The following is a 27,471-nucleotide window of genomic DNA, read 5'->3' as shown; positions in this document are numbered from 1 at the left end:
AATAAGTCTTAAAAACCTAAATGACTTGGCTGGTGAAGTCTTTAAACCACTCTTCGTGTAATTGTAAGTCCGCTCTCTTACAAAGGCTTCATGGAAAATCCGTAGCTGTTGCATGGGGGGAGGGAAATAATGGTATCTTCGTTATCGCTGCTCTTGCTGAAGCAAGCAGGTGCTGACATAGGAAGGAGAGAGGCTTGGGTGTTTTGTGTAACCATAACAGTGAAACAAATAGAACTTGAGTGCGGAAAGGGAGCGGAGCTGGCTGCCGCCTTTGTCAGCCCGCGCCGGAGCCGGGGGCAGCTATCTCTCGGTGAAATTTATTAGCGGCAACACACTTAGGAGGACACAAAAGGCTTGCGAACCTCCCAGCATGGCTTGCTCTATTTAAAGTCGGCTTTTTAAATCAAAGAAATGGGGCTCTTGACAGCAGAGCTTTGTGCATCTTTTGTGAAGTTCAGATAGTGGGGCTTTTTATTACAGGCTAAATTAGCCCATTTTATTGTTTTGCACTGAGGGATGAGGTCAGTTGACTGGGAATCTTGCTAACAAGGTTTTACTCCTGTCTGCTTTTTACAAGTGTTAACACAGGGTATCCACCAGCGCCGTGCACTTGCTGTTAATGAAACAAAGATGAATGGTCTAGCAACCCTGTGAGCTCTCCTTCTTCCCCCACCACTGAGCTGCTCAACCCGTGTCAGTGTACTTGAGCTCAGATGCTCCCTGGGGCTCTCATTCCTCCAAAATCGGGTGTGTTGGTTTCCCTTCTGGTTTTGCATGCTTGCACACTGTTACTGGAACAACAAGAAAAGGATGAACTTTGCTGGACAGGGTGATTGATTGGGTTTGAAAAGGAAATGGGAAAACAGTAGGCATGTTGAATGATGCTCATGAAGTGTGGTGAGCTCTGAAGGAGCTGTCTGCGGCTCATGCTTTTTCCTGGCACACTTCACATACCAAACTTATTCAGCTACACACTCATTTTCTCAGGTTCTCGACCCAGAACTAGTGGGAAGCTTCCCTTGTTCATCCTTCCCTGCTTACTCAGCAGCAACCGCCAGGCCAACACCATCCTTTGGCGTGTTGAGTGAGGTTGGGGTTTCTGCCGTGGCCGCACGATTTGAGCCTGTGGCTCCTGGGACTCGCAGGTGATGTCTTGCCACGTACTCAAAGGCGCTGCCAGTGCTTTGAGCCATCAGACCCAGAGGATGCTCAGCTCCTGTTGTGCTGCAGGGAAGCAGGGTGAGATCGAGCCAGGATTTCTCTCCATGTATAGCTCAGGAGCTGCCATCAGCTGAGACTAAAAGCAAACTCAGATTTAGTAAATTCTCTTCTGCTTAACCTTTTGCACTGTGTTTAGCCAACATGTCTTGCTTTGCTTTATCTATTCCTTGAGGAAACACAGTTATAGTACTGGTCACTTATAGGATGCAGACTATCAGCTCTCCTTGAGGTGTAAATCCAGCCTTATCAAGAATAAAAAGCTTTCAGCCTTCCTTCCTTCCCTCTCAGAGACAAGTACCGAGTCTGCTTTTGTGGCTGTTTTATTTCAGCTTACCCCAACGGTGCTGGACACTCCCCATGACCCTGTGGAAACTGGGGAGCTTTAACCACCTAAGTGAGAGAAGGGCATAAATGGCTTAACTCAGGTGTCAATGAGTGCCAGGGGTGGTTGAGGTCCTGGGTGCAGAAATAGCAGCTGGAAGGATCTTCATGTCATCGACTTAAAAAAAATTGCCTTTGCCAGGTTGGGCATCCTCCACTGGAGGGAGCTCCAAAGGGGCAGCCTGTTTTGTTGCTCTGAACTGCCTTTGAAGACAGGGATGATAATATGTGGTGTGAGTAACCCCATAACAGCCCCCAGCTCCTTCAAGTCTCTGCTCAGGGCTGGGCAATGTCCTCTAGGTCACACCAGGGCTGAGTTCCCCATGCAGGTCCCGTTGCCACGTGGTGGCCAGAGCTGGCTGGAAATGGGAGATGTTCTACGGGACAAAAACCTGGTGTTTTCTGTGTTCCTAATACTCCATCCCCATTTTTGGTGGTTACGCTGAAAAAGAGAAAGCCAGAACAGTAATGCCAGAACTGCTCTACAGATTCACTTAAAAAAAAAAAACACGGGGGGGAAAGGGAGGAAAAGAGTATTTTTCTTTCTTAAAATAGAAAATTGAAAACCACTTTGCAGATGTTTCTGTTAATTTTGTAAAGGTTATTCCCAGGAAACAATGACTAATAAGCTTAAACCAATGCTGAATTCTAGGGTAACCTGCATATGGCATCTGAGAGGTGCCCAGACGTTACAGGGAGCCGCTCTAGAGCTGGATGCGATAACCTGGAAATTGAGGGGGGAATCCCCAGGCAGCCGTCAGCTGCCCCTGCCCCTCGGAGCTGGGCGGGGTGCGGCCAGGTCCGCGTGGTCCTTGCAACCTTCTTTCCCGGTGGATCTCTGCCAAAAACGCAAACAGCTTTGGTTTAGGTGTTGGTTTTCTTTTGGTGAAGTCAATGGTATGTGTTCGTGGGAGGCTGAGCTCCCCGTGGACCCAGCGGCACCCGCGGCTGGGCCACCAGCAGCTTGCGTGCACAAAGGCAGATTTTGGCCCATAATTTCAAAAATACCCTTTGGTTTTCCACGGGGCTGTTCGCCGGTCTGGCCAGGCTCTGTCTGGAGCTTCTGGTTCCTATTACGTGCCCGAGTCATCCTCCCAGTTTTGCTGTAATGCTTCTTCTTTTTCCCCTGATGCTTTAGCCGTGTTGTTCTATTATTAATAGAAAAGATATTTTTTCCCCCCTTAATGAAAGTATCAGCTCTAATAATCCAAGTAATAAATTATTGTCTTATGTAACTGTCTACTGAATAAACTGGGGTTTGGCGTTCTGGTTAAGCAGTGCAGTGGTTCTTTAGGAAACTACAGAGCAATTTCTGCTCTGACTTTTGGGCTGTGGCTGCATCGTGCTTCGTTCGCTATCTAGCAAGTGGTCTGTTAAGCAGCCTCGGTGCCTGATGAGCTTGCTCTGCACCTGGTTTTCAATAAGCCACTGCAAACCCCCTCCCTCTCTTCTCTTTTTCTGATTATCAGATGCATTTCTAATCTCTTTCTATGTCTACCGCACTGCACAGGGGGAAAATCTAGGTGAGGCAAGATGTAGAAAAGAGGGGTGATATCTTTTATGAGACCAACTGATGAGGTGGGAGGAGGAGAGCAATTTTGAGCCCAATAAACAGCTTTTTGGACTGGGCAAGGCAACCCTGGAGCCCTGCAGAACTGCACAGGACCGAGCAGGAAAGGAGGTTTTGTTATTGCCCACAGGATACTGCTGATCTGGGGCATGTGGAGCCCTTTCGTTTTATTTTTACTGTGCCTGCTTTGCCCAGGGCTGTGAACGCTGTCGTGTTGTAGGCGCGGGGGCGACCTCTCTGCAGATGCGGTTATCTCTTGGGAAAGGTGCATTTGGGACGGGGGCACGAAGCACAGCGGCTTCACACCTCGCGGAGCAGCTCGAGATATGCGTCTGCTTGACCCGGCCCTGGACACGGAGGGTTTTAGCCGGGTTTATCTCAGGCAACATGCCCGTGTCAGGGAGGTGACCCTGCCAAGTGTTTGTGTTTTGCTTCTCGTTTCTCGGTGGTGGTTATTCCCTAGGCTGCAATCTTGGGCTGGTGGCTCCACGTGCACCATCCACCCCCCTGACGCTCTCGTCTTTCCTTCCCCGCAGGGTGACATCCAGCAGCTGCTGATCGTGGCGGACCCGCGAGCAGCCCACGATTACTGCGAACACTACAGCCCCGACTGCGACACCGCCATCCCCGACTCCCCCCAGTCCCAGGACCCCAACCAGGATGAATACGTAAGTCTCTTGCAGGGTCTGGAGATGCTTTTGGGGTAGCAGCACCCAGCTCCGTATTGCCGCTGCAAACGCACTTGAATTCTTCCTCCCCTTCAGCTTCCCTGCGATGCATCTGTAAGGGCCAGGACAGAGCTTGTTATTAGGATTTGCAGGTTCTGGTCTTGGCTCTTGCCCTCAGGAGTTTCCCTTCCGTTCTGCACTCCTCCCATTTCCAGAGACTGAAATGAATATTTGCTTCGAGCTCAAGAACTTCCAGAAGAGACAACCTGAGCTGAGCATGAAATACTGACCCTCCCTGGCAGGTCGAATCCTGTCCAAAACGGGCGTCTGTTTCTAAATTTCAAACTTCACTGTTGAACTTGTAAAAAGATTAAGCAATTATTTTTCAATATGCTTTGAAATAACAGGTGTTAAAGGAGGGGGAAACGTTTTTTTGCCCATGTATTTGATATTTGAATTTCATTTTGGCAGAAATGCTCCAGCTCATCGTATAAGCTGCTGTGCTCAGTATTTTCTCTGCAAAGAGTTGGCTTCAGACCTTTTCTTTAAAACAAAAAAAAAGACAGACTGAAACAGGATACCTTTTTATTTGTGCTGCTTGATTAGAAATGCCTGGGTGTTCCTGATTTCCAGAAGAGCATCACCTGAATTTTTACACGTTATTAAGAGGTCTCAGGCTCAGCTCACTTGCAGTGGTGTCCTCAGCTGCTTCTCAGCATCTCAGTCTGATTTGCTGGTCCACACACTCTCTTGCTTTCAGCTGGTCTCAGATCTGTGGGATCCTGCCGAATCCCCACGGAGCTGTAACACCGTGAGCCCGCTCCGGCTTAGCTTTAGGAGTGAATGAAAAACCTGAGCCTAGCAGGGCTCTGGGGAGCAGAGCGATGCTCCCAGGTGAGGCACGGCCACCCAGCCCTGGGGAAGCGCTGTAACGGCTCCGCCAGCACTTCTGGAGAAACAATAAATAAGTAAAGTAAAATAGACTTTGGTATGATCAAAATATGTGGTAGTAGGAAAATAAAATTCTTCTTTCGGAGCCAGCAGTTCAACAAGGGCTGGCTTGTCTTAGGGCTGTGTTGCTACGTGTAAGAATAACTCTTCCACGTGCCGGCGTCTGCTGCCAGTGAGAGCGATGGACTGGCAAAGAAATTTGCCATGGCCGGCTGTAACCAAATGTTTTGTATTTCGTTTTGAAGAATGACTGACGCCTTGTGGAAAACGCTGAAAATATATTGTTTTCAAAGCCCTTCTGCCTGTGGGCTGTGGGCGGATGGGAAGTCACACGGGTGGTGTTAGTGCAGTCGGATGAGTGCAGATAGCATCCCCGCTTCTCAGAGAGGCTGCGTGAGTCAAGAGTTCTCTCCTCTCCCCTCTGACTGTGTCAGATGTCTGACCTGGGAGGTCTCAACAAACTGAGGTTAAAAAAAACATAATGGTTTTTCCTTTTTTTTTTTTAATTGTGCTATCATGGGTGGCTGAATTGCTGCAGGGTAGGTCCTTCCTCTCTGATAAGGGAGAGCGTACCACAGGACCGAGAGGTGATTGGGAACCTTCTCAAAGCACAGCCATTGCCAAAGCAGCCCAAACAAGAGGAAGGGAAAGACTTCACTGCATGGATCTGCATCATGGCATGGCCCCGTTGACACGAAATGATGTCCAACAGAGCTGGCAGGAACGTGCTTGGGTGCTGCCAGCTTATTTTCTGTTTCTCCTCTGTGCAGTACACCGATGGGGAAGGAGAAGGTGACACCTACTACTACGAGTATCCCTACTACGAAGATGTTGATGAAGCCATAAAGCCAGAAGCACCCACCACCAAACCTGGCACTCCCGAAGTGGCAGCTGGAGAGAGACCTGAAACCAAGCAGGTACCGACACAGGGTCCTGGCAAAGATGCGTTTGATAAATGGTGCCTTTATAGAGGGGGAGGTGGAGGACGATGGAGAACTTTCTTTTTGTTTCTCTGATTCTGATGTTTCATTTCTGCAATAGGACTATCCTGCCCCCACTCCGTCCCCTGCGGGAGGGGACCCCGGCAAGCAGACGAAGGGGGATGCTGTGGTGGATGACCCCCTTGTGGATGAGTACAACTATGAAACCATTAACGAAGAGTACTTCACGCCTCTGCCCTATGAAGATGTCAACTACAACGAAGAAGTAGACCCCCAGGGTGGACTCACTGAAAACGCCGTGGAAGCTGAACTCCCCACGAGTACCGTCGTCACCTACAATGAGACCGATGTAATTTTAATGAACGCTTTTGTCTTTCACTTTAATTTTTTGGGGGGTTAATTCTGGTTATTTCGTAGCCCTGAGAGCAAAGGAGATGTGATCATCCATATGGTAAATCTGTAAGTGGTTTGGGCAGCTGTTGGAAGAGGAAGTTTCTTGTAAAATATTTTCACTCCAGATATTTCAGGGTGTGGAAGACAGATACGTAGAATTTGGTTAAGGATTATTCCCCTGAAAAAATCTGTTCATATCAACATCTGCATTTCCCTGTGTGAAGTGCCTGTGTAGCAAAAAGAAGGTTGGTGTTAAAATCTAAGTAAAAGCATTTTATTTCAGGGCTAGCAATATAAATCCTTAAAGCATTGATTTGATGGAGAACATCAGCATTCTTCACTTTGTCATTCCCACTGAACAGCATTGTTATGTTTTTAGGATTGTATTTTTTTAAAAAAAAACCCAACATTTTAACACTGGGACAAACCCTTGATTTCAAACTACCGCATTCACCCAGAAAGAGCCCCTCCGTTTTGTGCACAGATCTGCTCAAAGATCAGTCCCCTTCCCACAGCTTGTTTCTGTTGGACCAATTACATTTTTAGTTACCCACACTTCAATATGCTTCAACTGAAAAGCGTTGCACTTGAAACTCATTTATCCTTAAGACTTGCCCAGTTCTTGCCTTTTATGTTGATGCTCAAACAGATGAACGTTGGTCTCATCCTTAATGAGACCAAGATAAACCGTCGTGCCGCTGCGTGCTGTATAGCTCACGAGGCAGGGAAATAATGATGCTAGATGAGGCAAATTCTTTATTATCCAGGAGCATCAGCAAGAGGAGTCAATAGTGGGATAACCTTTCCTGGGAGGAAGGATGGGACTTGGCAGAGTTTTGTGGTTCCTCCTCAAATGGAGAAGAATTAGTTATGGGACTGTCAAAACTCAGGGCTTTCTGTGAGGTGCTGGAAGGTGGCAAAAGAGACAGCAGAAGTTGGCCAACATATCTGGAGTTGGACCTGCAAGCTTGGATAAAAAGGTGTCGGGGAAAGCGTCCAAGCAGAGCGCTGTGCAGCTGGAGCGAGGCGGGAGGGCAGCCAGCTGCCCCCAGGGCTGGTGGCGTGGCAGGGAGCGACTCCAGCCAACTGGGGATAAACAGTGCAGCGGAGGAAGAGGTTGAGCAGCCCAAAATGATACACAGAAACAGAAAAGGCTCCAGCGTATCGAGGAAGTGAGTGCCACCTGAGGGAACGCACAGATGGGAAACTCTTCTGTTCCCTGCTAAAGAGCCAGAAATCTTTGGCCAGGCTTGAACTTTCTAATGAGGGGAATTGAAGATTGGATAATGTGACCTTAAAAAAAATTGGAAGAGGAAATAAGAGGCTCATAGGGCCACCTTGGTTGTTAGGAAAAGGAAATAGAAGAGAAGGGAAGTGTTCAGGTAGGGGAACGCATGGCGAAGCTTTCCTATGTGAAAGCTCAGCCTGCTCTCAGGAAACGCCTCGCGGGGAGAGAGAGCAAACTGTCCACCTCCAGCAGCTCCAACAGAGACGGCGTTTAGGTGGGGAGGGCTGGGGACTGCTCCTGGGCTGGGAGGTCGCTCCAGTGAGCCGATGAGCAGAGGAAAGGACGCAACTTGCCTGGCTGAAGGAGGTTCCCGTGCATTGAGGCGAAGGCTAACGCCGTGTGACATAGGGAAGGCTCCCAAAAAGTGTTACCCTGAGGGACAAACACCCAAGAGGATATGGATTTGAGGTTTACACCTCGGAGTGGGAGCTAAGGGCCCTGCCTGCAGCCATGAACTCCTGGGGAAACAGAATCCTTTAATCCAGCAGCAGACCAAGCTGCTTTATGAGCAATATAGAAGTGAGGATCAGGAGCTTGTGCATATAATTGCCTGCCTAATACCTGTTCTTAGAAAAGAAGTTTCAGTGGGAAATAGACTGCTAAAGTGGTTGGAGAAGTTTATTTGCTCTTAAAAAAAAAAATAAAATTTAAATCTTACAAGTTTTTGGCTAATTTAGGAAAAAAAAAAATAGTGCTCGTGGTCACGAGTAAGTGTAATTTCGGGTAGTCCCAGGCTTCTGCCGGCAGCTGGAGAAGGCAGCCGGAGCCCCCGTGCTGTTGCACAGGGATGCGGGGGAGAGGTGGGCTGGGATACTGGGCGTCCCCCGAGCCGCCGGCGCTGCCAGCCCTGGCGCTGCTCGTTGTAGGTCGTGGGACCGAACAGGGTAACGTTGGTCTGGTGCAGAACGGCAGTTGTTAGCATCCCTTCACAGACCTGTGGCAAGAGTGAGACGTGGCCGTCACTGTTGGAGTTCACCTGTCTGTTTTGGGAAGACCAATTCCTACAATGGGAATGAAAAGGGGAGTTAGTTTTATACAAGTGAAACTTTGTAGAGCCTCTGCGAGAGGTTTTGGAGGCAGGTGTAGTCACTGAACTCTCCCGGGCTTGGGTTTCGTTATGGCTAATAACCCTGTGATAAATGCCGGTGAAGCATTTCTGAGATTTAGTAGGCAGCGATACCCCGGTGAAGAAGAGGAGCTGGGGACAGATATATTTTGTTCATTGCCTGCTATTCATCAGGCAGTTTGCTTTACTTGTCCAGATGTGTATACCAGGGCTTCGTGCCTGCATTGCTTCTCAAAAGGGAAGACTAAAAGGTGATTTAAATGGAGCAGTTATCAGCAAAGGAGTCACGGTATTTTGCACACTGCTTTTTGGATCTTCTCTTTTCTTTGTGGGCTGTTTTCTGATTCAGGTTGGCTAACAGCATTATTAAGGAGATTATTTTATAGGCTTTTTGTTTTTTTTTTTTTTTTTTTTTTCCCCAAAGCACCTGCAAATCTCAGTGGGGAGAGCTTTCCTCTGCCCAGTTATTCAAAATATCATATCTTTCCATGTAAATTGACTTGGGGACCTTAATCGAAATGTCAAACCAGATGTTTCTGACGTTCATTTCAAGAAATGCTATTTGAAAAAAAAGCTTTATAGTAAGATAAACCAGTTTTAAGGTTTCAAAGTGAAAACCTAGATAAAAAGATTTCAAACCAGGATAAAAGACGTGTGATAGCGCGAGCTGCATTTGAACGGTACAAAGGAAAAATAATGCTAACTTTTCCAAGTTTTCTAATTGAGCAATTGCTAAACTATAATTTCTACAAAGACCGGTTGGTATTTGCAGAGGTGAAAGAAGATGAGGTGGCAGAGCTGTGATTGCCTTAGTGCTAGGCTTATTCTTACTTTAAAACCTCTTGAATTTAGATACAGATGCTCGCGCTTATGGGTTCTGAGCAGTTTTGGCACAGAAACAAGGTCTGGAAGTGGTGGTGGCATTTAGATGATTTTGAATTCGTAGTAGTGAGATAATTTCTCTGGGAAGCACTGGAAATAATTTAAGTTATGGACCGTTTTGGTCATTACCTGGATGGGAAAGAAACAACAACAAAAAAATATCATCGGCACATGTTGTTCTTTACAGCGCTGCTCAGTAAAGGACGCCAAGAGACGGTTGCCTGCCAGGCTGCAGGAAGCACAGGGGTATGGAATGAGGCAAGGAAATTCTGACACCTGTCTGGGTGTCCTTGCCTGTGGTCCACGGCATCTGTTGCTGTGAGGATTCAGGGATTAACGCATCAGATTTGTAAAACTTTCTGCTTCTGCTCTTCGGACGAGCACAATCACAACTTGAAGCCCCGACTAAACGAACAGGAGGTTTTCGTAGATGTGAACTTGGGTTTTCCCACATTTTGTCCTGTAACTGGATACTCGTAGTGACACGTTTGTGCCTTCGATGTGCATCGGAAATATGGGACTGGATGTGTGACTTTTTACGCTTAATAATCCAGCGTCTCCAATACTGAGGCTGTGGGAGATGAGTAGGGCTTGGAGTTCGAAACTTCCATCCTGCTTTCTTTAGGCCTTTAGAGTTTGCAGGGCCCCCCTGACGTGAGCGGCTGCTTTGTGCAGTGGGGTTTTTTCCTTGCTCAAGCTTTTACACTCACAGTGTTATTTCAGGTAGCGACAGAGAAATCCCAGGGAAAGCCAGGGTGTACGCTTTGACATAAACATCCTCCCATCCTTCCCTGCTATTGGAGAAGACCCTTGGAGGTCACTGGAAACCTTAAAACTCCAGAATTCAACTTTTCCTATGCTTTTTCTTTGCAACTGTTATAAAGCGTCCTCACTTTGCAAAAACCAGTCTTCCCCTTATAGTACCAGTGTGTGCAGCCTAGAGAGATTTGCAGCCTGACACGTTGCTGCTCTTTTGCTTCCAGCCTGCTCAAGGAGGAGATGACCTGGATAAAGATTTCACTGAGGAAACAATAAAAGAATACGATGGGAATTACTACGATAACTATTACGACCGAACAGTCTCTCCTGATATCGGCCCCGGCATGCCTGCTAACCAGGACACCATCTACGAAGGGGTAAGGGAATCCATTTTCCATCAAGGATAAGCCTAGTTCAAAGTGTTTGCATTCCAATAATTGATAGCAAGGAGATTAGCAACGCAAAAGCCAGCGAGAGCATCTCGCGTGGACTCATCCACCTGCCATGTGGTGTTTTGCACGAGCCGGGGAGGAGGTGCCCCGTTTCTTTCCTACACGAGCGTCAGCAGTCCTTCGGTGGCAGAAGTTGCCCCAGGATCTCCTGTTCTTGCTCAGAGTGATGATGTTGATGCAGGCGATGTCCTCTTTGACTGTCTGGCCTTGTGTTTCCCTTGTGTGCTACAGATCGGTGGCCCACGGGGCGAGAAAGGACAGAAGGGGGAGCCTGCGATTATCGAGCCGGTAAGGACCATCTGGTGTTTTCGTGGGTGGTTTTTTTTCCCAAGGAAAAAGGTACAAGGGGTACGTTCGGTATGGCTTGGTGCTCTCAGTGGTACAGCTGGGAGGAAAACTTCCCATGGAAGAATTACTTGGTTCATTTAAAAACTTTTAATATAAAATACTGTATTTTTTTTAAAACAAAAACTTCAAGAAGTGACCTAAATTATGAAGGAAGTACAAAATTCCCCATGAAATCTCTCATTTACCAAAAGAAAACCTTAGGCCTTTTAGAACCGAAGCATTAGGCAGAGGGCATGTCTCGCCGCCCCCGCCTCGGCAGCGAACCCTCTCCCCTGGGCGCCTGCAGCCGGTGGCCAGGTCATATCCTGACCTGAGCTTGCAGCTTTGGGCGGCTTTAATTGTGCAACTAATGGGTTCATCTCTGTGGAAATGAAAAGGTTTCTCCCTGCACGCAGCTGTGGGAGAGGAGAGCTTTGCTCCTGCGCCTGCGTCCCACCAGCTTTCAGAGAAACCCTGTGCTGTCCGGGGAGTGGGACCCAGCACTCTCTCTCTTTACGATTCTGCCCTGGCCTGTTTCTGAGGTTGTTTTTCTTTCTAAACTGCCCTTTGCAGTCTGCAAAAAATACGGGTGCCCAACTAGTGCACCCCCGTGGGGTGGGACGGAGCCGCTCCCCAGCTGCCCTCACGGTGAGGACGGCTGGTGTTTGCTCAGAGGAGCCCGCTGAGCGGAGCAAGAGGCTGTTGGTTGATGGCCGTGTGTCTGTCCCTCGCTGTGGGTCAGGATGGGGAGGCACCCCTATGTCTGCTCTGCCCTGGGCTGGAAACAGGGCTTCAGTTCCTTATAACTGTCCCCCCCGAGCCTCGTCCCCGAGGGGCCGAGCGCAAGCTCGCTGCACACCAGCAGCTCAATTAACCTAATTTTCCTTGGCAGAGGGCCAGCGCGGCGCCCAGTGTCGTGGCAGCACTTCCCATCACTCGGAGACCATTATTTTTTTCTTTTAATTCTTCCTCCCTTTCTTCCTTTGCCCGACACTTTTGCAGATTATGGGAGGGGGAGGGAGGCCGGGGAGAAGCTGGGGTGCAGCACTGGGGCTTGAAAAGCCTGAACCGAGTGCTTTATAAAAGCGTTTCTGACCTTTCCTTCCTTCTCTTCCTTTCTGGGACTTGTTCTCGCTCTGCAAACAAAAGGAGTGAGCGATTTGCTTATCAGAGGTGAGGGAAGGGCGGGGGGCAGCCGAACCGCACAAAGACGATGACAGAAACCCAGCCTGCCCTGTCCAGAACCAATCTGAAATGCCACAAAGCGAACAAAATAGTTAAATTTAATCATCCAGAAAGAATTTGGCCGCCTTCACTATTTCAAAACACTGGAGCATGTATAGCTTTTGCCAGAAAGTAAACAAGACCAAATGCCGCCTTTTCCTTCTCCGTGCGGTTCCTCTTCAGCAGAGAGAAATTCAGATTTGCTGCGTTCTTTAGCTCTTTTTCTTTTTTTTTTTTGATGGGAGCTGCAGCAGAGGAGGAAGAAAAACCAAACGCAGGAGTCAGATTCTGCTGGATTTTCTCTCCTTTTCATTCAAACCACCCATCCTTCAATCCTTGCTCTGTGCTGACGCTCGCTGGAGGCAGCGGAGCAGCACAGGCGCAGGGCAAGGAGGGATGAAGCCAGGGATGGCTGGGACCCCCTGCATCCCAGCTCTGGAGGCACCAGGCTGCCTTCACTCCTCAAAGCCCTCTGCCCTTCGTGGGGGACCCTGGTGCTCGCACCTGCCTTCGGAGAGGGTTTGATCAGCCTTTTCATGGCACCTTTCTGTGTTGCAGCCATCTTTTAGGCTGTTTCTGTGATATTGGCTTCCCTTGTGGGTAGCACCTGGGTGTTGAGTGGAAACAACACCCTGTTTTCCCCTGGGACAGCCCCAATCCACGGTTTCCTTGCTACACCCAAGGCAGTTGCCCTCGGTGGCATCCCCACATGATCCTGGTCCCAAAACCCTCCCGTATTTCCATTGCTCCTGATGATGAGCAGTCATATAAACAGTGGAGGTTTCTCACCGAGGAGAATCTCCAGATGTCCCTAAAGCTAGAGCTCAACATAAACCAGCAGATAAATACGGGAAGATGCCGAGGATGTTTGCACTGCGAATTGGCTAATTAGCCCAGGCTCTTCCCCCACGTGGAGAGGCGTGCCGAGGCCATGGGAAGCAGAGCCTCGGTGCTGTGCGTGCTCAGACCGTGGTAATGCTGGCACCCAGCACCCCAAAAATGTCCTGGGGAGACCTGTGAGGGCTGTGGCTCTCTGCACCAGCCCAGAGACAAGTTTCTGTTTTGGAGCCTGCAACACCAAAACGTGCCATCGCTGGTCTCAACGGGGAGGGACCTTGGGGTGTCCCTATGGGGGAAAGGCTTGCTGGGGTCTCTGGGGTTTCCTGTGCAACGTCCTCATCATGTGTCTGAAAAGGAGCCAGTGCTTAGAGGATGTCCGGGGGGACACCTTCTCCATCAGCAGAGCTTCCCTCTTCTCGGTAGCCTCCCACAGCAAATAGTTCGCAGTTAGTGCGGGTCGGAGGAATGACATGTAGGGTTCACCCCTAACCCCAGCCAGAAGAGAGCAGTGTCTCCGTGGCAGGGTGAAAGTGCTGTCAAAATGGGCACGGGGCAAAGGCCACGACCAAACAGCTTTGCTGTTGGAGAACAATTGCACAGAGGCTTCTGTGATGACAGCAGCAGAAAATTTCCCCTAACACATCCAAATGAAGAGGAAGCCAGATTTTAAACGAGGCAATAATGAGTAGTATAGACACTGGGAGGGACAGAAGATAGTGCTGGCCATGCGTTAGCGGTGTGGAAACGTGCATCCCGCTAATGGAAGCGGGAACGGCTCATGGCAGCATGTTTTACCCCGTTATTTGCTCCTCTGGACTTAGAGACTCTGGCTTTTGGGGCAGGAATGCCTGGATTTTCCTCTAGACATTTCAGATTTGTTCAGCTCAGCCCTGCCTGCTGTAGTGGCTGCCGTGGGGTCAGCTGAGGCTTTTGGCACTGGAGTCTGAGCCCAGGGGACCAGCCAAGGGTGACCCAAGACCAGCCCCTGTACTTGCTTCCTCCGGGCTTCTCCTATGCGAGCCAACTGCTTATCTACGGATTTTTACAGGCTGATTTCATCCCATAGGGAAAATGTCCCCGTTTGCTACAGGTGAGCTGGGACTGCTTTGGCTCAACCCAGGTGCTGCCGGGGGCACGGTCACTGGTCCAGAGATAAAAGGGCAGTGCTTGCTGTGGGGCTCTTCCCAACAGATCGTCCCGATGCCTTCTGGAAGGCGTTTGCCAGGTTTATGGAGAGGTTTCTTTTCTGCCTCTTACATACCCATGAGGGGGGAAAAAAAAAAAAGCTCAATTCTACTGAGTACATGATAGACCTGATTTAAAGTTATGACAAAATATTTAGATTAAAAGGAATGGAATAACATTATTCTACCATTTTGCCCACACAGTGATTTCCTAGGTACACAGAGTAAATCACAGCATGCAGTCTGCTGGGAAAGTAATTTAAAAAAAAGAAAAAAAACCCTTGCAATTTGATGATAAATTTTTTTTTCAGCTGCCTGGGTCTAGAAACAGCTTCTTCCTGAAGAGGAGCTCTTCTGCTCCAGCCCCATCGGGGCTGGCCATGCCCTAGGGCTTGCCCTTTGCCTGGCCATGAGCTAAGGGAAAAGGGTTGTGGTTAGGAAGGCGACCCTGTGCTGGGGTGAGGGTGGGCTTGGTGCTGGGGGAAAGGGCTGTTCTGGCGTGCCCTCCGTGACACAAATAGTCAGTATTTGGCTTTTCAATGGGCAGTGCCTTTTGTGCAATGGGGACACAGGAGTCATCCAGAGGGTGGAAACCCTTCAGCTCTGGAATGTCTAGACCTAGCAGCAAGGCCTGAAATATTTAAGAATAGGTAAATCATTGGGCTTTCCAGCCCCTGTAGTCAAAGTGGCTTTGAGGAAGTGCCTTGCTAACTCCCCCTTTTTTTCCTTCCTCTTGCTTAGGGTATGCTGGTGGAAGGCCCACCCGGTCCCGAAGGCCCAGCAGTAAGTGGCATTTTGTCTACACCTTGTACTGAAGGATGTGTGCGGCTCCAGGGCACTGGATGCATGTGGAGAGCTCAGCACACAGCTGTTCTCGGGATCTATTGCTTCCATATGCCATGCATGTGTATAGAGCGCTTCGGGGTCGATTTTCTGGTGCAAAAATAAACAGAAATCTCTAATTCTTTTCCTGCTCATTGTACAAATATGTTACAAATAATAACACATTTTCCTTTCGTGGCTTATTTTTTCCTATCTTTTTTTATGCTAGGGCCTTCCAGGACCTCCAGGACCAACTGGACCCGTGGGCTTAATGGGTGACCCTGGGGAGAGAGTGAGTACCCGTGTTTTTCCCCTCTTTGGCTGAAGCCTTGGGTTGTTTTGTGCGTGCAAAGCAGGACTGTGTTGTATCACTGGAACCCTAAAATACCGCTCATCCTGAAATAGCAGTTTCCTCTGAGTCAGCCCCAAAAGGAGCTTATGGTAGGGTGCAGGGCAGACCTTTGCATCCAGGGGCAAAGGGCTGGGGAACAGCTATGCTGGTCAAATATATTAAGCAGTTTTCTCCAGGCTAAAACTATGAGTAAGGCTGACAAACCCTCTGCTCTCTGTTTGCACCCTCTGGCACATGGCTGGTCATCCCAGTGCGGGAACTGGGCTGTGGCACTGGGAAAACAGGGTAAGTGAACGCACAGAATAGCTCCTAGCACGGTAAGGTGAAGTTCAGCGGTGATTCTGCGTCCCCGTTCCAGCTGGTGTCGCGAGGCCTGGTAGAGGGTTTGTTTCTGTTTGGGTCCGGGATGGTGCCAGGGTCACGCCAGCGCCCCTGCTGCGGGTCTTTCCTTTCACTTGCTTTGTGTCTGAGGCTGCTCCTGGTGGGAAGGTGGCTCTTGTGCAGCACCTCGCCTTGTCCGTAGGTGGATTACCAGTCTGTAGCAGCAAGCACTAGAGACTGATCTGTGTGCTTCAGCAATGCAGTCACTTAGGTTTTGCACGTCTGGCTTTGACATTACTTTAAATCACTTTTGTCCCTAGCAGCCACTGTCTGCAGAGGCCTCCAGCTTCGGGGTGTCTCATCGAAGGCAGCTGCTCCCAAGCATTTTTGTGGACTGTGACCACAAATCCCATAGTTTAGCACCGCCCTTTGGTCAGAGTTGCATGTTTATTCATTATGGCTGAGTCCTCACCTGGGGTCAGGGATAACCTGTGTTTTGGGAGCTGCTGAACTTGAGCCTCGGGTCAGTAAGTGGTGCACAAGCACTGTTTGAGCGGCGATCTCCGTACTTGGCAATGCAGAACGTTAAAGCCCGCTCTCCTCACACCTTGAGCCGAGTCTCTGAAATGATCCTCATACCAATACACACCTCATTTGCTTGTTTTGCGCCCACAGTTCATGCCTATTCCCCCTCCCTGGCAGAGGCAGCCAGGCAAGCGGGTGCCCGTGCGCAGCTGCCTGGGCAGATGGGGACCAGGCGCAGCTCCCAGCCCTGCACCCAGTGGGAATTTTGGCCTGACATCTAGTGGAAGATTCACCATAGCACAGACAGGCTCTGGCTTTGCACAGGGACCGAGGTGGGATCAGCCTTGAGTGCCAGAGCAGCTTGGTTTGGGTCTGAAACTAGAGAAGTGCACGCAGCGCCCTGAAGCATTACTGGTTTGGGTGATGGAGCACCAAAATTAGGGCTGTGCTGGCAGGAGAAGAGCAGGTCCTGTCTCGGTGCAGCCCAGCAGAGCGGCGTGTGGGGCTGCAGGCTGGTGCAGCAGGGGCACAGGGAGGCGTGTACCAGCAGCAGTCGTCTCGCGTGAGTAAATTAATTGATTTCAGCAGGTTTTTGTGAGCAAAACAAACGGAGCTTAGAGCTTGGCACTGTTTCGGTGCCTTGGCACTTCTTGAGGTTGAGTGCAGTCAAATGTGCTTTCAAGATAGCTCCCAGTGTGCTGCTTTTTCATCTGGGGAGCAGGGCTCCCAGCAGCCCTGGTGCCAGCCTCCACCTGTGGCTCGATGTGGCCTGAGGCATCCCAACAGTCCTGCTAGCAAAAAGGGCAAAAATTGTGCCTGCAGGTAGGTTTCTGCAGACAGGCTTGATTGGAGGTCTGGTTTTCCAGAGTTTCTCCTGGAAAGCGCTGGAGGGAGGAGAGCGGCAGTGACGCCGATCGCGGGAGATGCGCCTGAACAGGCAGCGTCCCGCCGCTGTCAGTGCTGTCACCCGGCAAAGGCAGCCCGCCCTTCCGAGGGAGGGAGCGCTGATCAGCAAACGCTTCCCTAACCGGATCGCTGCCGTCCTGAGCACGTTTTTCTGCCAGATAAGGCAGCCCGTTACCCATGGCAGGCTCATGGCAGCATCCTCCGCCGACCCAGCAGCTGGTTTCCAGGGGGGGAACCACATCCCAGTTGCCCAAGCAGGATAAGCCGGGGTGGCCCAGGCTCTCTGTGTTTGTAGGGCTTCCTACTCTGCTGGCAGATTTTGGTTCAGTTCTGCCCAGACAAGGTAGGAAAAGCTGATGACCAGGTTCAAACAGGAAGATCTGGACAGATAAGGGGTCTTGTTTTCTTCTGATGTGCATCTTAGCACAGCTAATTGCTGCAACTGCTGCTAAGGATTCATGTTGTGGCCTTGCTTATCTCTTTTTTTCAAACTTTCTTTTTTGTCTTAATTGAGTAACCTAAGACCCAGAAAGAATAGGAGAGAGAATTAAACCCGTTGCAGAGGATCAGGACAAGATCTCTGTGCTACCGAGGACCTCACCTTGGCCTCGTTTTTAACGCTGGAGTGATGCCAGAGGTTTGCTGTGGCTTCCTCTGTGGTCGCCATCAGGTGTGCCTCAAACCCTCTGGTTTTCATTTCTTCTTACTCCTGGGCTGGCTGCGGGCGCGGCAACACCAGCCGAGGCAGCTCTGGAAGCGACCAAGCACGGTTATACACCAGGACGCAGGAAGGGATGTATCAAAATATAACTACAGCAATTAGATAGGAAGGCTGAATATTTTTCCCTAAGCCCTTTCTGGCCCTGCTCCTTGCACGGGTTAAGTGGAGGCTGAGCCACTGTTCTTTTAACTTGCAGAAGCCCTTTTTTAAGCTGGTGTTGACCCCTTCTGGTAAACAGTCCTGGACTTTTAAAATCCACCTGTGTTCCCTTTTCTGTCCTGTGTACCCCTGAGCTGTTGTCCTTCCCTAGCGCTGCCCTTGCTGTCATTCCCTCCCACCCATCGAGGTGGTTCCCTGTCCCACCTGCTCATCTGCAATAACCAAGAGGTGGGAAACTGTCCCTCTGCACATCGGTGCTCTTCCAAATTACATCCCATGGGGGTGTATTTGGGACCCCCCAGCGCCTGGCTGCCTTCCCCGGGGGCACGGGCAGGAGGGGTTGCGTTCCCAGCGTTGCTGCCCGCTGCAGGACAAAGCAACCAGCTGGCTCCAAACCGTAATTATTCACCTCCCAGCCCGATGGCTTTCAGGTTGCACAGTACAACCACAGAGAGAAATAAAATCATTGCTGGCCTGCACTGGGATGCGTCTGCTGCAGTTTTAAGGTATATTTGAGGAGATTACTTGGGTGTTGGGGCATTCTTGTGGCAATGACCCTAACCTGGGCCCTGGTTTGGTTTGGGGTTTGTTTGTTTGTTTTTCATTAAGGCTCTTTGCCTTGTTGATCCCTGGCTGGAGTATGGTGGCCGCTGTGCTCCCGCATCCCCCCCTGGAGCATTGCTGTAAAGACCCCACCTCATTTACAGTCCTGGTGTATTTATTGGTTTTTGATGCAACAGTAATAACGTTACTTGTGTTTGTGACGTGACTGAGAACGAGAAGCCCTAACTGTGCTCCATCAATAGGTGCCTGCAACCTCAGAAAGTCAAAACACAGCTGTGGGCTCAGCTCACGGCCGGGAGCCAGGGCCACCGCTCAGAGAGGTGGGCTGAACCCTTGAGACACCTCAAGGCTCCTCCTGCACTACCCTGGCGGAAGGACCAAGGCAGGGCTCTGCATCCTTGGGTGTCAGACTTCATAGAGGATGGGCAAGCTGGGCAAGGTCCCAGCAGTGGTTTGCATCTTGCAGTGGTATAGGATTAGTCAGGAGAGCTGTTTGGCTTCATCGGGCTCTTGGTGGGTCTTCATTCTGCGGGGGTCCTACACGCTTTCTCTTTTCCCCTTGAGTTGCTGCTTCTGCTCCAAAGAATTCGCTTGCCTGGCAGACTGGATGCTGGCCCTGGTGACAAGGGAGTCTGCATCTCTGCCACTTGTCCGGGCAGATGGAGGCATTTGCTGGCCGGGCTCCTCTTGACCGGCCGTGCAAAGCCAATCAGCGGCAGACACACAGTCCCGGATGATGCTGCTCCACACACTGAAATGAAAGGCGTAATTTGCATTCTAGCACAGACGGCACATCCTGCTTTTCAAAGTGTCCAGAACAAAATGTAATACAGCATACTGAGCATAGAGAAGTGATGAACTTGCAGAGGCAGGAACTGCAACTGTATTAAAATATTCCTTTTCAATTAGAGCAGCTCCTCTTGTAATTTGTTTATTATTAACCCTGTGCATAGCTCATGAATTTACATGACACTTATGTGTACAGTGAGGAACATTTCCTCTGCCTGCATCTGATAGAAAGACTTTTTATTTGCAATCGGGCAGGTGCACTGAATTAATATGCCAACAATATTCAGCTATGTTAATATTGGCCAACACTCATTTAGCTCTGTTTTATTCATCGTGCCAGTTTGTTCATTTATCCCAGTTATTTTACAATGCGAAGAAGAGCTTACATCACCGGCAAAGCTGCAGAGCAGCCTGTTTGTGGGAGGTTTCAGAGGACTCGTGTGGGGGGGAGGATGGTTTAGGATGACTTGGGCATGTTTCTTCGAGCAGTGGGAAGAAGAAAATATGGCACTTGGGAGACCAGAGAGCTATTTCATGGGAATGAAGAAAGTAGGAAAATGTGTTCCTTTGAACGAGATGAGCTGCAGCATTAGAGCAAACTGCAGCTCTGTCACTGACGGTTGGGAGTCTGGGGTGCCTGGGTGCTCTGGGCTTGGTCAGCATGTCTCTGGGGAAGGCTGGTCGCAAAGCAGTAGCTACATCTTGCAAGACCATACAGTCATTGCGTCCCAAAGGAGTTATGCCCCTGAGAACAGTTTAGCGTCTCAGAAGCATAACAGAATCACAGAATCATTAAGGTTGGAAAAGACCTCCAGGATCATCAAGTCCAACCGCCAACCCAACATTACCATGTCTCCTAAACCATGTCCCCAGGTGCCATGTCTACATGTTTTCTGAACCCCCCCAGGGATGGTGACTCCCCCACCTCTCTGGGCAGCCTGTGCCAGGGCCTGACCACTCTTGCAGTGAAGAAATTTTCCCTAATCTCCAACCTAAACCTCCCCTGATGCAGCTTGAAGCTGTTTCTTCTCATCCTATAACTGGTGACTTGGGAGAAGAGACCACCCCCCCCCACTCCAGCCCCGCTCAGGCACTTGCAGAGAGCGAGGAGGGCTCCCCTCAGCCTCCTCTTCTCTCTTCTGTAAGGATCCCTGCAGTCCTTACTGGGCTTCTGAAAAGCTTGAGGTTTTCAGGGTGCCCTTTTTCCATCAGATGACAAGCGCTGCCTTACCTAGAAGACCCCAGACACTGCAAGAAAGATCTTCTCTTGTGTAATTTTCTGACCAGGGCTGAACATGGCAGAAAAATAATCCTAGAGAGCGACGCTTGAAGCAAATGCTGAGGCTCAGTACTGTGGGCTGTTGGGCACCGCTCTGTCTGTCACTGTCTCCTACTTGAGGAGCCTGAGCACCAACGCACCGAGGCTTCAGTTTCAACGTTCCCTTGAAATATTGCATTACTGTTTGCGCTTAGCATGGCATTTTAGAGCACTGCACCAAATGAAAGTTGAAGTCCCCGTCCCCAACTGCTATATATCAGCAAATCTCTATTTACATAATGAGAGTGACATAGATTTACACCAACTGAGAGTCTGGCGTGCTGCTTTTCTTAAAGGCATTCATGAATTTAAATTTATGAAGTGCTTTATGTGTTTGATTTTCCTCCATACTATTGCCCCCCACTGCTCCAACCCCACAAGGGAAAAGACCTCACACACCCAACCTGAAACAAAAAGAGGCGTTTAAGTAGAAAAACGTCGCATCAACATTTGTCAGGCAGAGTACACCCAGAGAGATAAACAAGCTCGTTCCTGATCCATCATACGCAGGACCGGAGTTAGAGGAGAAAGAGAGAGAGGGAAGAAAGTTTATTATATAAAATGAGTCTGGCTTAAAATATTTATTGTGCTTCTGCTCCAACAGATGGGACTGCCCTTTGCACCTCATCAGCGGAGTCAGGGACTCTGGTGTCAGCCAGACTAAGTAAACAGCATGAATGTAACATCATGAGCTTGTCTTGAAAAATGGATGGGCTGGTGCGTTACGCAGTCTCCCTTTGGCGCTGAGGGAGCTGATGGTTGGGGTTTTTTTTTTCCTGATAAATCACTGGCTGCAGTGCTGTCTGCTGCAGCGCTGGGAGCAGTGTTGTTATTCCGGGCTGGTTGCGGTGCAGACCTTGTCCGCAGCACTGCTCTGCCCTGTAATTGCGGTGCAGGTCTGGCCACAGCCCGGCTGCAGTGATGCGCGGGCTGGGGCAGGGTGGAGCAGCGGCAGCTCTTCGCTCCCACCCTGGTGCTGGGCTCTAATTTAGCGTCTGAAACTTTGGCTTGAATGGTTTGGGTTCCTTTTTAAGAGGGAGACGACAAAGGAAATGTGAAGTTGAACATGGCATAGAGGGAATGGATGAGGAGGGAGCAAAGATGAGAGATGCAAGGCGATGTACCAAGGTCCTGCTGAAAGGCACTGGGGCAAGGATAACACACAAAATGTTTTTGTTTCGTTGTTTTTCTTAAATGGTCTGATTTTTAGGGACTTTGTTACCTATTTCTTTTTTCCTCCTCCCTTTCCCACCTTTATCTACCTCCCTTTGCCTTGTGGGGTGAGTATGTGACTTTGGGGCAAGGTCTGGCTCTTCTGTGCCCCTGTAGCGTATCCATATACGTCTGTGACTTGTGGCAGGAGTTTATTTTTACTTTTGTTTGGTGTCTGCGTAGGCTGGAGGGCTTCAGGCAGGCTGAAGAGAGCGAGAATTAACATAGCTGGTTGTTGCTTGCCCACCTAAGAGCTTTGGCCCTCCACAGATGGAGTTATTATGGTGTTTGCTAAATAGGGAACGTCCAAGTGCTCAAGCCTGAGCTGTTGGCCAGACGGTCCTGTCTGTCTTGCCATGAAATGAGCACCGTGGCTCCTCTCAGCCTCACTGGGACGTGATCAAGTCACTCTTGCCTTCAGCTCCTTGAGCTGGTGTGAAAATTAGGCATGCACGCTGAGTAGTTGGATGTCATCCTCGTTTGCACGTAGGACTGCTGGATGGATGTGCAAATTTGGGTTAACTTAAACTTTTTGCCAAGTACGCAGTTGGGAATACAAATAACCTATGGGCTGTCTTAGGAAAATTGGCCATATTTGATTATTTATAGCTTCATCAATAGATCTTTTACTGCATACTTGTTTCTTTAGTACAAGTTAAAGATACTCAACTGATGTTAATCAGTACAGCTCCATTGAGATCCTCAGAGTTCTGCTGATTTACAGCCACTGACAGGATCACTCCCTTGTAGATGGAAGTAGCCTCACAGGACCAAAAAAAAAAGACAGAAGAGAGAAAAATGGAATGACCCAAATGACTGAACATGTACAGAAACGTATTTATCTTTCCACATTTCTGTCTTGCTGACCCGAGTTATGAATTTTCATATGCATTTTTAATAGGTTTTAACAGACCCAACTAAACATAGATTCCATTAACTTGGAATATTGCAGAGGCTTTTATTGCTTGCTGGAAAATTGCATATGGCAGACCCTGGAAATACGGGGGCCAGGATGTAAGAAAAGGAAATTACTAAGAAAAATTGTGTGCGCTCACGGATGCGCTTCCACAAATTTGCTGTAGCTTTGGGATGCTTACGTGCTCAGCGCCTGCCTGTCGAGACAGGGAACCTTCTGTATCGTGACATATGCATTTACAGCCATGCCTACTTATGCGTGGACATGACTAAAATGACGCTATAGAAGTTTATTTTTATTTCTTCTTCCTGTAGGGACCACCCGGTCGCCCAGGTCTTCCAGGAGCAGATGGTTTACCAGGACCACCAGGGACAATGCTTATGTTGCCTGTAAGTACAAGTGTAAATAAAAAAGCATTTAAACGAGTCGGGCTTCTTGGCTCTGCTGCTGCTTAGTGCCTGTTCTTGCAGAAGCCTCCCATCTCTTTTACACCAAGGACACCTTTTCCTTGGTATAAAAGATGGATCTGGATGGTTCCCTTTGTAAATTTACTTTTTGTAAAGCACTGTAACTTCTTCACTGGTCAAAAGCACAGGGGCAGGTAGGTTAACATTTCCAGAAGTGATAAATAAGTATTTCTGACTGGGCATGGTGTTGGAGAGTGAAAGTCATGAAGAAGTGACTGAAGACACCTCCAAGGGGCCAACTTCCAGGCAGAACCCTCCCTCCTACAGTGAGGAACCTCTAACAGCTCTTCAAAGCAGGTGACAAAACTGTAAGCACCTGAACGAACTGGTCTCTTCTGATGACCAGTGATTAATTTGCATTGGTTTTTTTGTCCTACAAAAGGTAGCAAGTACAGAGTCAGCCTTCTTGGTCCTGGGATGCCAAAGGAATGGTTATATTTTGTGTCTGCTTTGATGTGAGAAAGCCCTAAGGAAACCAGATGCTGAAAATAAGTGGTGAGGTACCAAAGGGAAAGAGTCTTTAGTGAAAAACCACAGCACTCTTGTACGGGCTCCAAATGGTAGGGTGATACTTGTGTAGGTTCCTGGCAGGGTGCCTAGGACAGCCCGGGCCAAGTGCTCCACATGGAGCTTAGCTGGCCATTACAATACATTTGTTGGCCCCTACAGCAACCAATCATAGGCCTATAAATTGCATCTCTTTGAATATCCTTGCCAGGTTCGTGTGGTCATATACTTAGCGCCAACCAAGTGAAATGCAGAGGTGAAATGGAGGTGAAAGAGCTGTCCAAGTAGGTTCTGCAGCCTGGAGAGTCCTTCCTGCAAAACCCCAAACACACATGCAATTAAGGCAGGAGAAGGGTGTGTGTCCTGGAAAGCGGGCTTGTAGCTGTTGGGGGTGGATGAGGCAGAAGAAAAACGTTAAACTCCTTCCCTTTCAAGCTTGGGAAAATAAAACATTAATGCTTGCGTTTTTTTTAAATCCTTTGTGTGCTGGAGGATCCTGGCTTGAACAATAAGCCAAACTGTTCTTTGAAGCACATTGCCACACTTGAGAAATACAGCCTTCGTCCCCGGGCAAACAGGCAGCTACAGCCAAATAACCTGACGCAACCCCATCTCCGGGGGTCTCCTGGCCAGCAGCATCCGCACGGGGAATATCAGCCCTGTGAGAACTTTGCATGTCGTTCTGAACGGTGGCGTGTGAGGTCCTTACAGTTCAGAGCCTACAATCCCTCTTATTGTGCGCTACTTTGAGCTGGCAGAATTTGCTGCGCGGGTGCGGACGTGGGCAACGATCGGTTTGTGCCCGTGAGCTGGGTGACCTGAGAGCACGATGGTTAATCGGGTGGTCTGGAAGGGCGGTGATGGGGTTGGGTCGGTCATGCTGTGAAAGAGTTGTTTAGGAGTCAGGCTGGTCTGAGGACAGAGGAACAGCATCCCTGTGACCTGCTTTCTTTGTCTTGTTCCCATCAGTTCCGCTTTAGCGGAGGAGGAGATGCTGGCTCCAAAGGACCTCTCGTTTCAGCCCAGGAAGCCCAAGCCCAAGCCATCCTGCAGCAGGCCAGGGTAAGTGAAGGCAGGTGGGGATGCCTTTTGCAGCAGGTGCCCGAGAAAGAGGAGGAGGACCAGAATAAATGTGTCAGAGGAGTTGTCTTCATACTGGTACCATCAGTGGTTCTGGTGGCGGTAACAGCCTCTCATCTGAGGTGGAATTGCTTGTGTGGCTTGAGGGGATGACATCTGGATGACTTGGCCTTTAATAATGGCCAGCAGTAGGCCAGGCCTTAGAAACATGGTTTTAAATTGCCTACAGACCTTGGACCTTCTGCTGGTGCCAGTAGACATGGACCTGGTGGCTTCAGTAGTGTTTGCTGTTTATGCCGACAGTTTTGGGAGTCTGTATGAACAGTTGCGGTATGTGCTGTAGGGGTTTCCTCTCTTTTTTCTTTTCCCTCCCCAGTAAAATGTAGTAATTAAGTGTACATCACACCCAGCTCCACAAATCTCAACAGTCAAGCTGCAATCTTCTTGTTTTCTTTAATATATTTATTTGGGAATACGTGATGACTATCCATGCAACCTTTTTTCCTTGGATGACCTTACTGATCGATAACCAGATGATCCCTGGCGGTGTTTATTACATAGGCTGGCTGGTGAAACAAGATCGGCCATGCACATTCCCAGTACAACTCCTTTTCCTTGACTAGATGTGCACCTTAGTGTATAAGGCTTCATATTCATCTGTTTAAAATAAAACTTAATTTCTAGCCAGTGCAGCTTTGAAATTTTTCTTCAAAAAGGGCTTCTTTGAAGTTACATTTGATCATTGACACAAGAGGCACAATTACAGCCGAAGGGAACGCGTGGGCACCCCATGAGTGCCCTCCTGCTGTGTTTGCCCCAATCTTGCCCAGGAGGGACCAAATTCTGGCTGTAAGCACACCCTTGCGGTAAAGGGGAAAATATGAGGTAGTTTAGGGAGGCAGCTTGCGAAGGAACTCAGCTTCGGAGGCACCGCTGCTCTCCCTGCCGGGTGCGATCATCCAGGGGCAGAGCTTAGGTGTGCTCCTCGGGTCCGAGGCCCACATCTGTCTGCAGCTGGGACGTGCGCCTTGGACGCAGCCGGTCTGTTATTCAGAGCTGTTGGCGGTCACTTTAGCGCAGGCTTTTTGGGCTGGTCTGCTGAAATAGGCTAAAAAGCAATTTATTTCACCCTTGAGTGAAGAAAAGTCCATTGAGGTCTCTGCCCAGCTGGGTGGCGCATGCCCCTTCTAGGCTTATAAAGGGTGTTTTGGCTTACCTGGGGCTGTTGTGGTTCCTGTCCGACTCCCCTTCTACAAGGGGTTTGGTTTTATACGTATTCCAGCAGAGTACAGGGCCCGGATGCCACCAGCCACTGCATTTTCCTGTCCATTAACCTTGCTCTGAGAATAATATGGTGGATTATGTTTCTGGTGTTACCTTGTCAGTCTTAATTTCAAGGCAGCCTATAATTTTTCCATCAGCATTTCAATTTGCTGGGAAATAGGGACTTTGACCAGATGAGCATTTCATGAGAAGCATCTGCTTTCTCAGACTCTGTTTTTGTTCTCTTTTTTTTTTTTTTTCCTGCCTGTTGAAAGTTGTGACTGTTATGAAAAACCAAAGAACCTCCCTCCCCTCACTCAAAGTCCCTTTTCTCTAGTTTTTTTTTTTTAATTTTCAGGTTTGGAGAAAAATTTAAAAAACAAATAAATCCTGGGTGACTTTTGGGCTGTGGATGAAATGTTGAATATTTCAGTAAAGGAGAAAATCAATTTCTTGGTTACCTTCTACCTATTGTCAGTCAATTTCTGCTAAAAAAACCTGATACCAAAGCAGAAAGGGAAATAAATGACACTTTTTTTTTTTTGTGGGGAAGTTACAGGATATGGCAGGAATGGAAAAGGAGTCCTGCAGGGGAGAGAATATCTTCTTTCCTTTTTTTGAGTTTATTTTTTCTTATAATTGTTGCTAATTGCATTATTAGCTTGATTTATTGCCTTAAAATTTAGCTTTGATTAGACACCGAACATGTCCCAGCCGGCAGCGTTTCAGAGCATCTCGCTTTTAAATGGGGTGCTGTAAAAAGATGCCACAAAATCTAGCATTTGTGCAATATTTATGCCATTCCAAGTCCAATCACGGGTAGATTTTAATTACTGGAGTACACAGATAATTACAACTCTTTTAAAGTGTTGAATTGTCACGAGGGAACAAATTGTCCGAGTGATGTTTTAAAGCGCGGACCAGCCCCATTACCCGCCATGGAAATTAGTGACTTGATGCATGGTTACATGACTCCTTAATTATTGAGCTAAAAGCCCCCTGTTGCAAGTAGAATTGTCATTTTGTTTGCAGGATGTTAAACAGTAAAGTAACCAAAAACAAAAGGAAGAATATCCTCCAAAATTGAACTCCAAGGATTATAAATTAAAAATCCTCCTAAACTGAACCGGGATCATAAATATATGAGAACAAACCCCTGTAGCATCTCCAGACACAGTTTTGACATTTACCTTCAATGATTTGTTGCCAAAAGCTTCCATTCTATTGTGTCTCTGCGTGATGATGGAAAAGGAGATCTGACCTGCAGAGGCAGATTCTCATTTGGTTTAAATGCAGGTAACTCCTCGCCCCTCCATCTGCCCCGGGTCTGGGCCAGGGTGCGTTTCTACGTGTCGATACGGGGGGTTTGTCCTTCATGTGCTGAGCGGGGGTACGGGGGGAG

At 48.8% G+C, this 27,471-nt stretch overlaps 1 protein-coding gene across 2 annotated transcripts in view; it reads left to right on the top strand.

The window, feature by feature from the left end:
• COL5A1 (collagen type V alpha 1 chain) overlaps nt 1–27,471 on the top strand; it is a 159,959-nt gene that overhangs the window by 68,640 nt on the left and 63,848 nt on the right. For both annotated transcript variants that reach the window (XM_064468953.1, XM_064468952.1), the window contains exons 5-13: nt 3,709–3,840; nt 5,562–5,708; nt 5,833–6,081; nt 10,345–10,497; nt 10,804–10,860; nt 14,889–14,930; nt 15,199–15,261; nt 23,067–23,141; nt 24,696–24,788. In XM_064468953.1, the coding sequence (XP_064325023.1) occupies nt 3,709–3,840; nt 5,562–5,708; nt 5,833–6,081; nt 10,345–10,497; nt 10,804–10,860; nt 14,889–14,930; nt 15,199–15,261; nt 23,067–23,141; nt 24,696–24,788 (1,011 nt within the window). The remainder of the gene's footprint in view (nt 1–3,708; nt 3,841–5,561; nt 5,709–5,832; nt 6,082–10,344; nt 10,498–10,803; nt 10,861–14,888; nt 14,931–15,198; nt 15,262–23,066; nt 23,142–24,695; nt 24,789–27,471) is intronic.

Source organism: Phalacrocorax carbo, chromosome 18 (assembly GCF_963921805.1).
Source record: "Phalacrocorax carbo chromosome 18, bPhaCar2.1, whole genome shotgun sequence".
Taxonomy (NCBI): Eukaryota; Metazoa; Chordata; class Aves; order Suliformes; family Phalacrocoracidae; genus Phalacrocorax; species Phalacrocorax carbo.
This window is presented reverse-complemented; position numbering and strand designations above follow the sequence as displayed.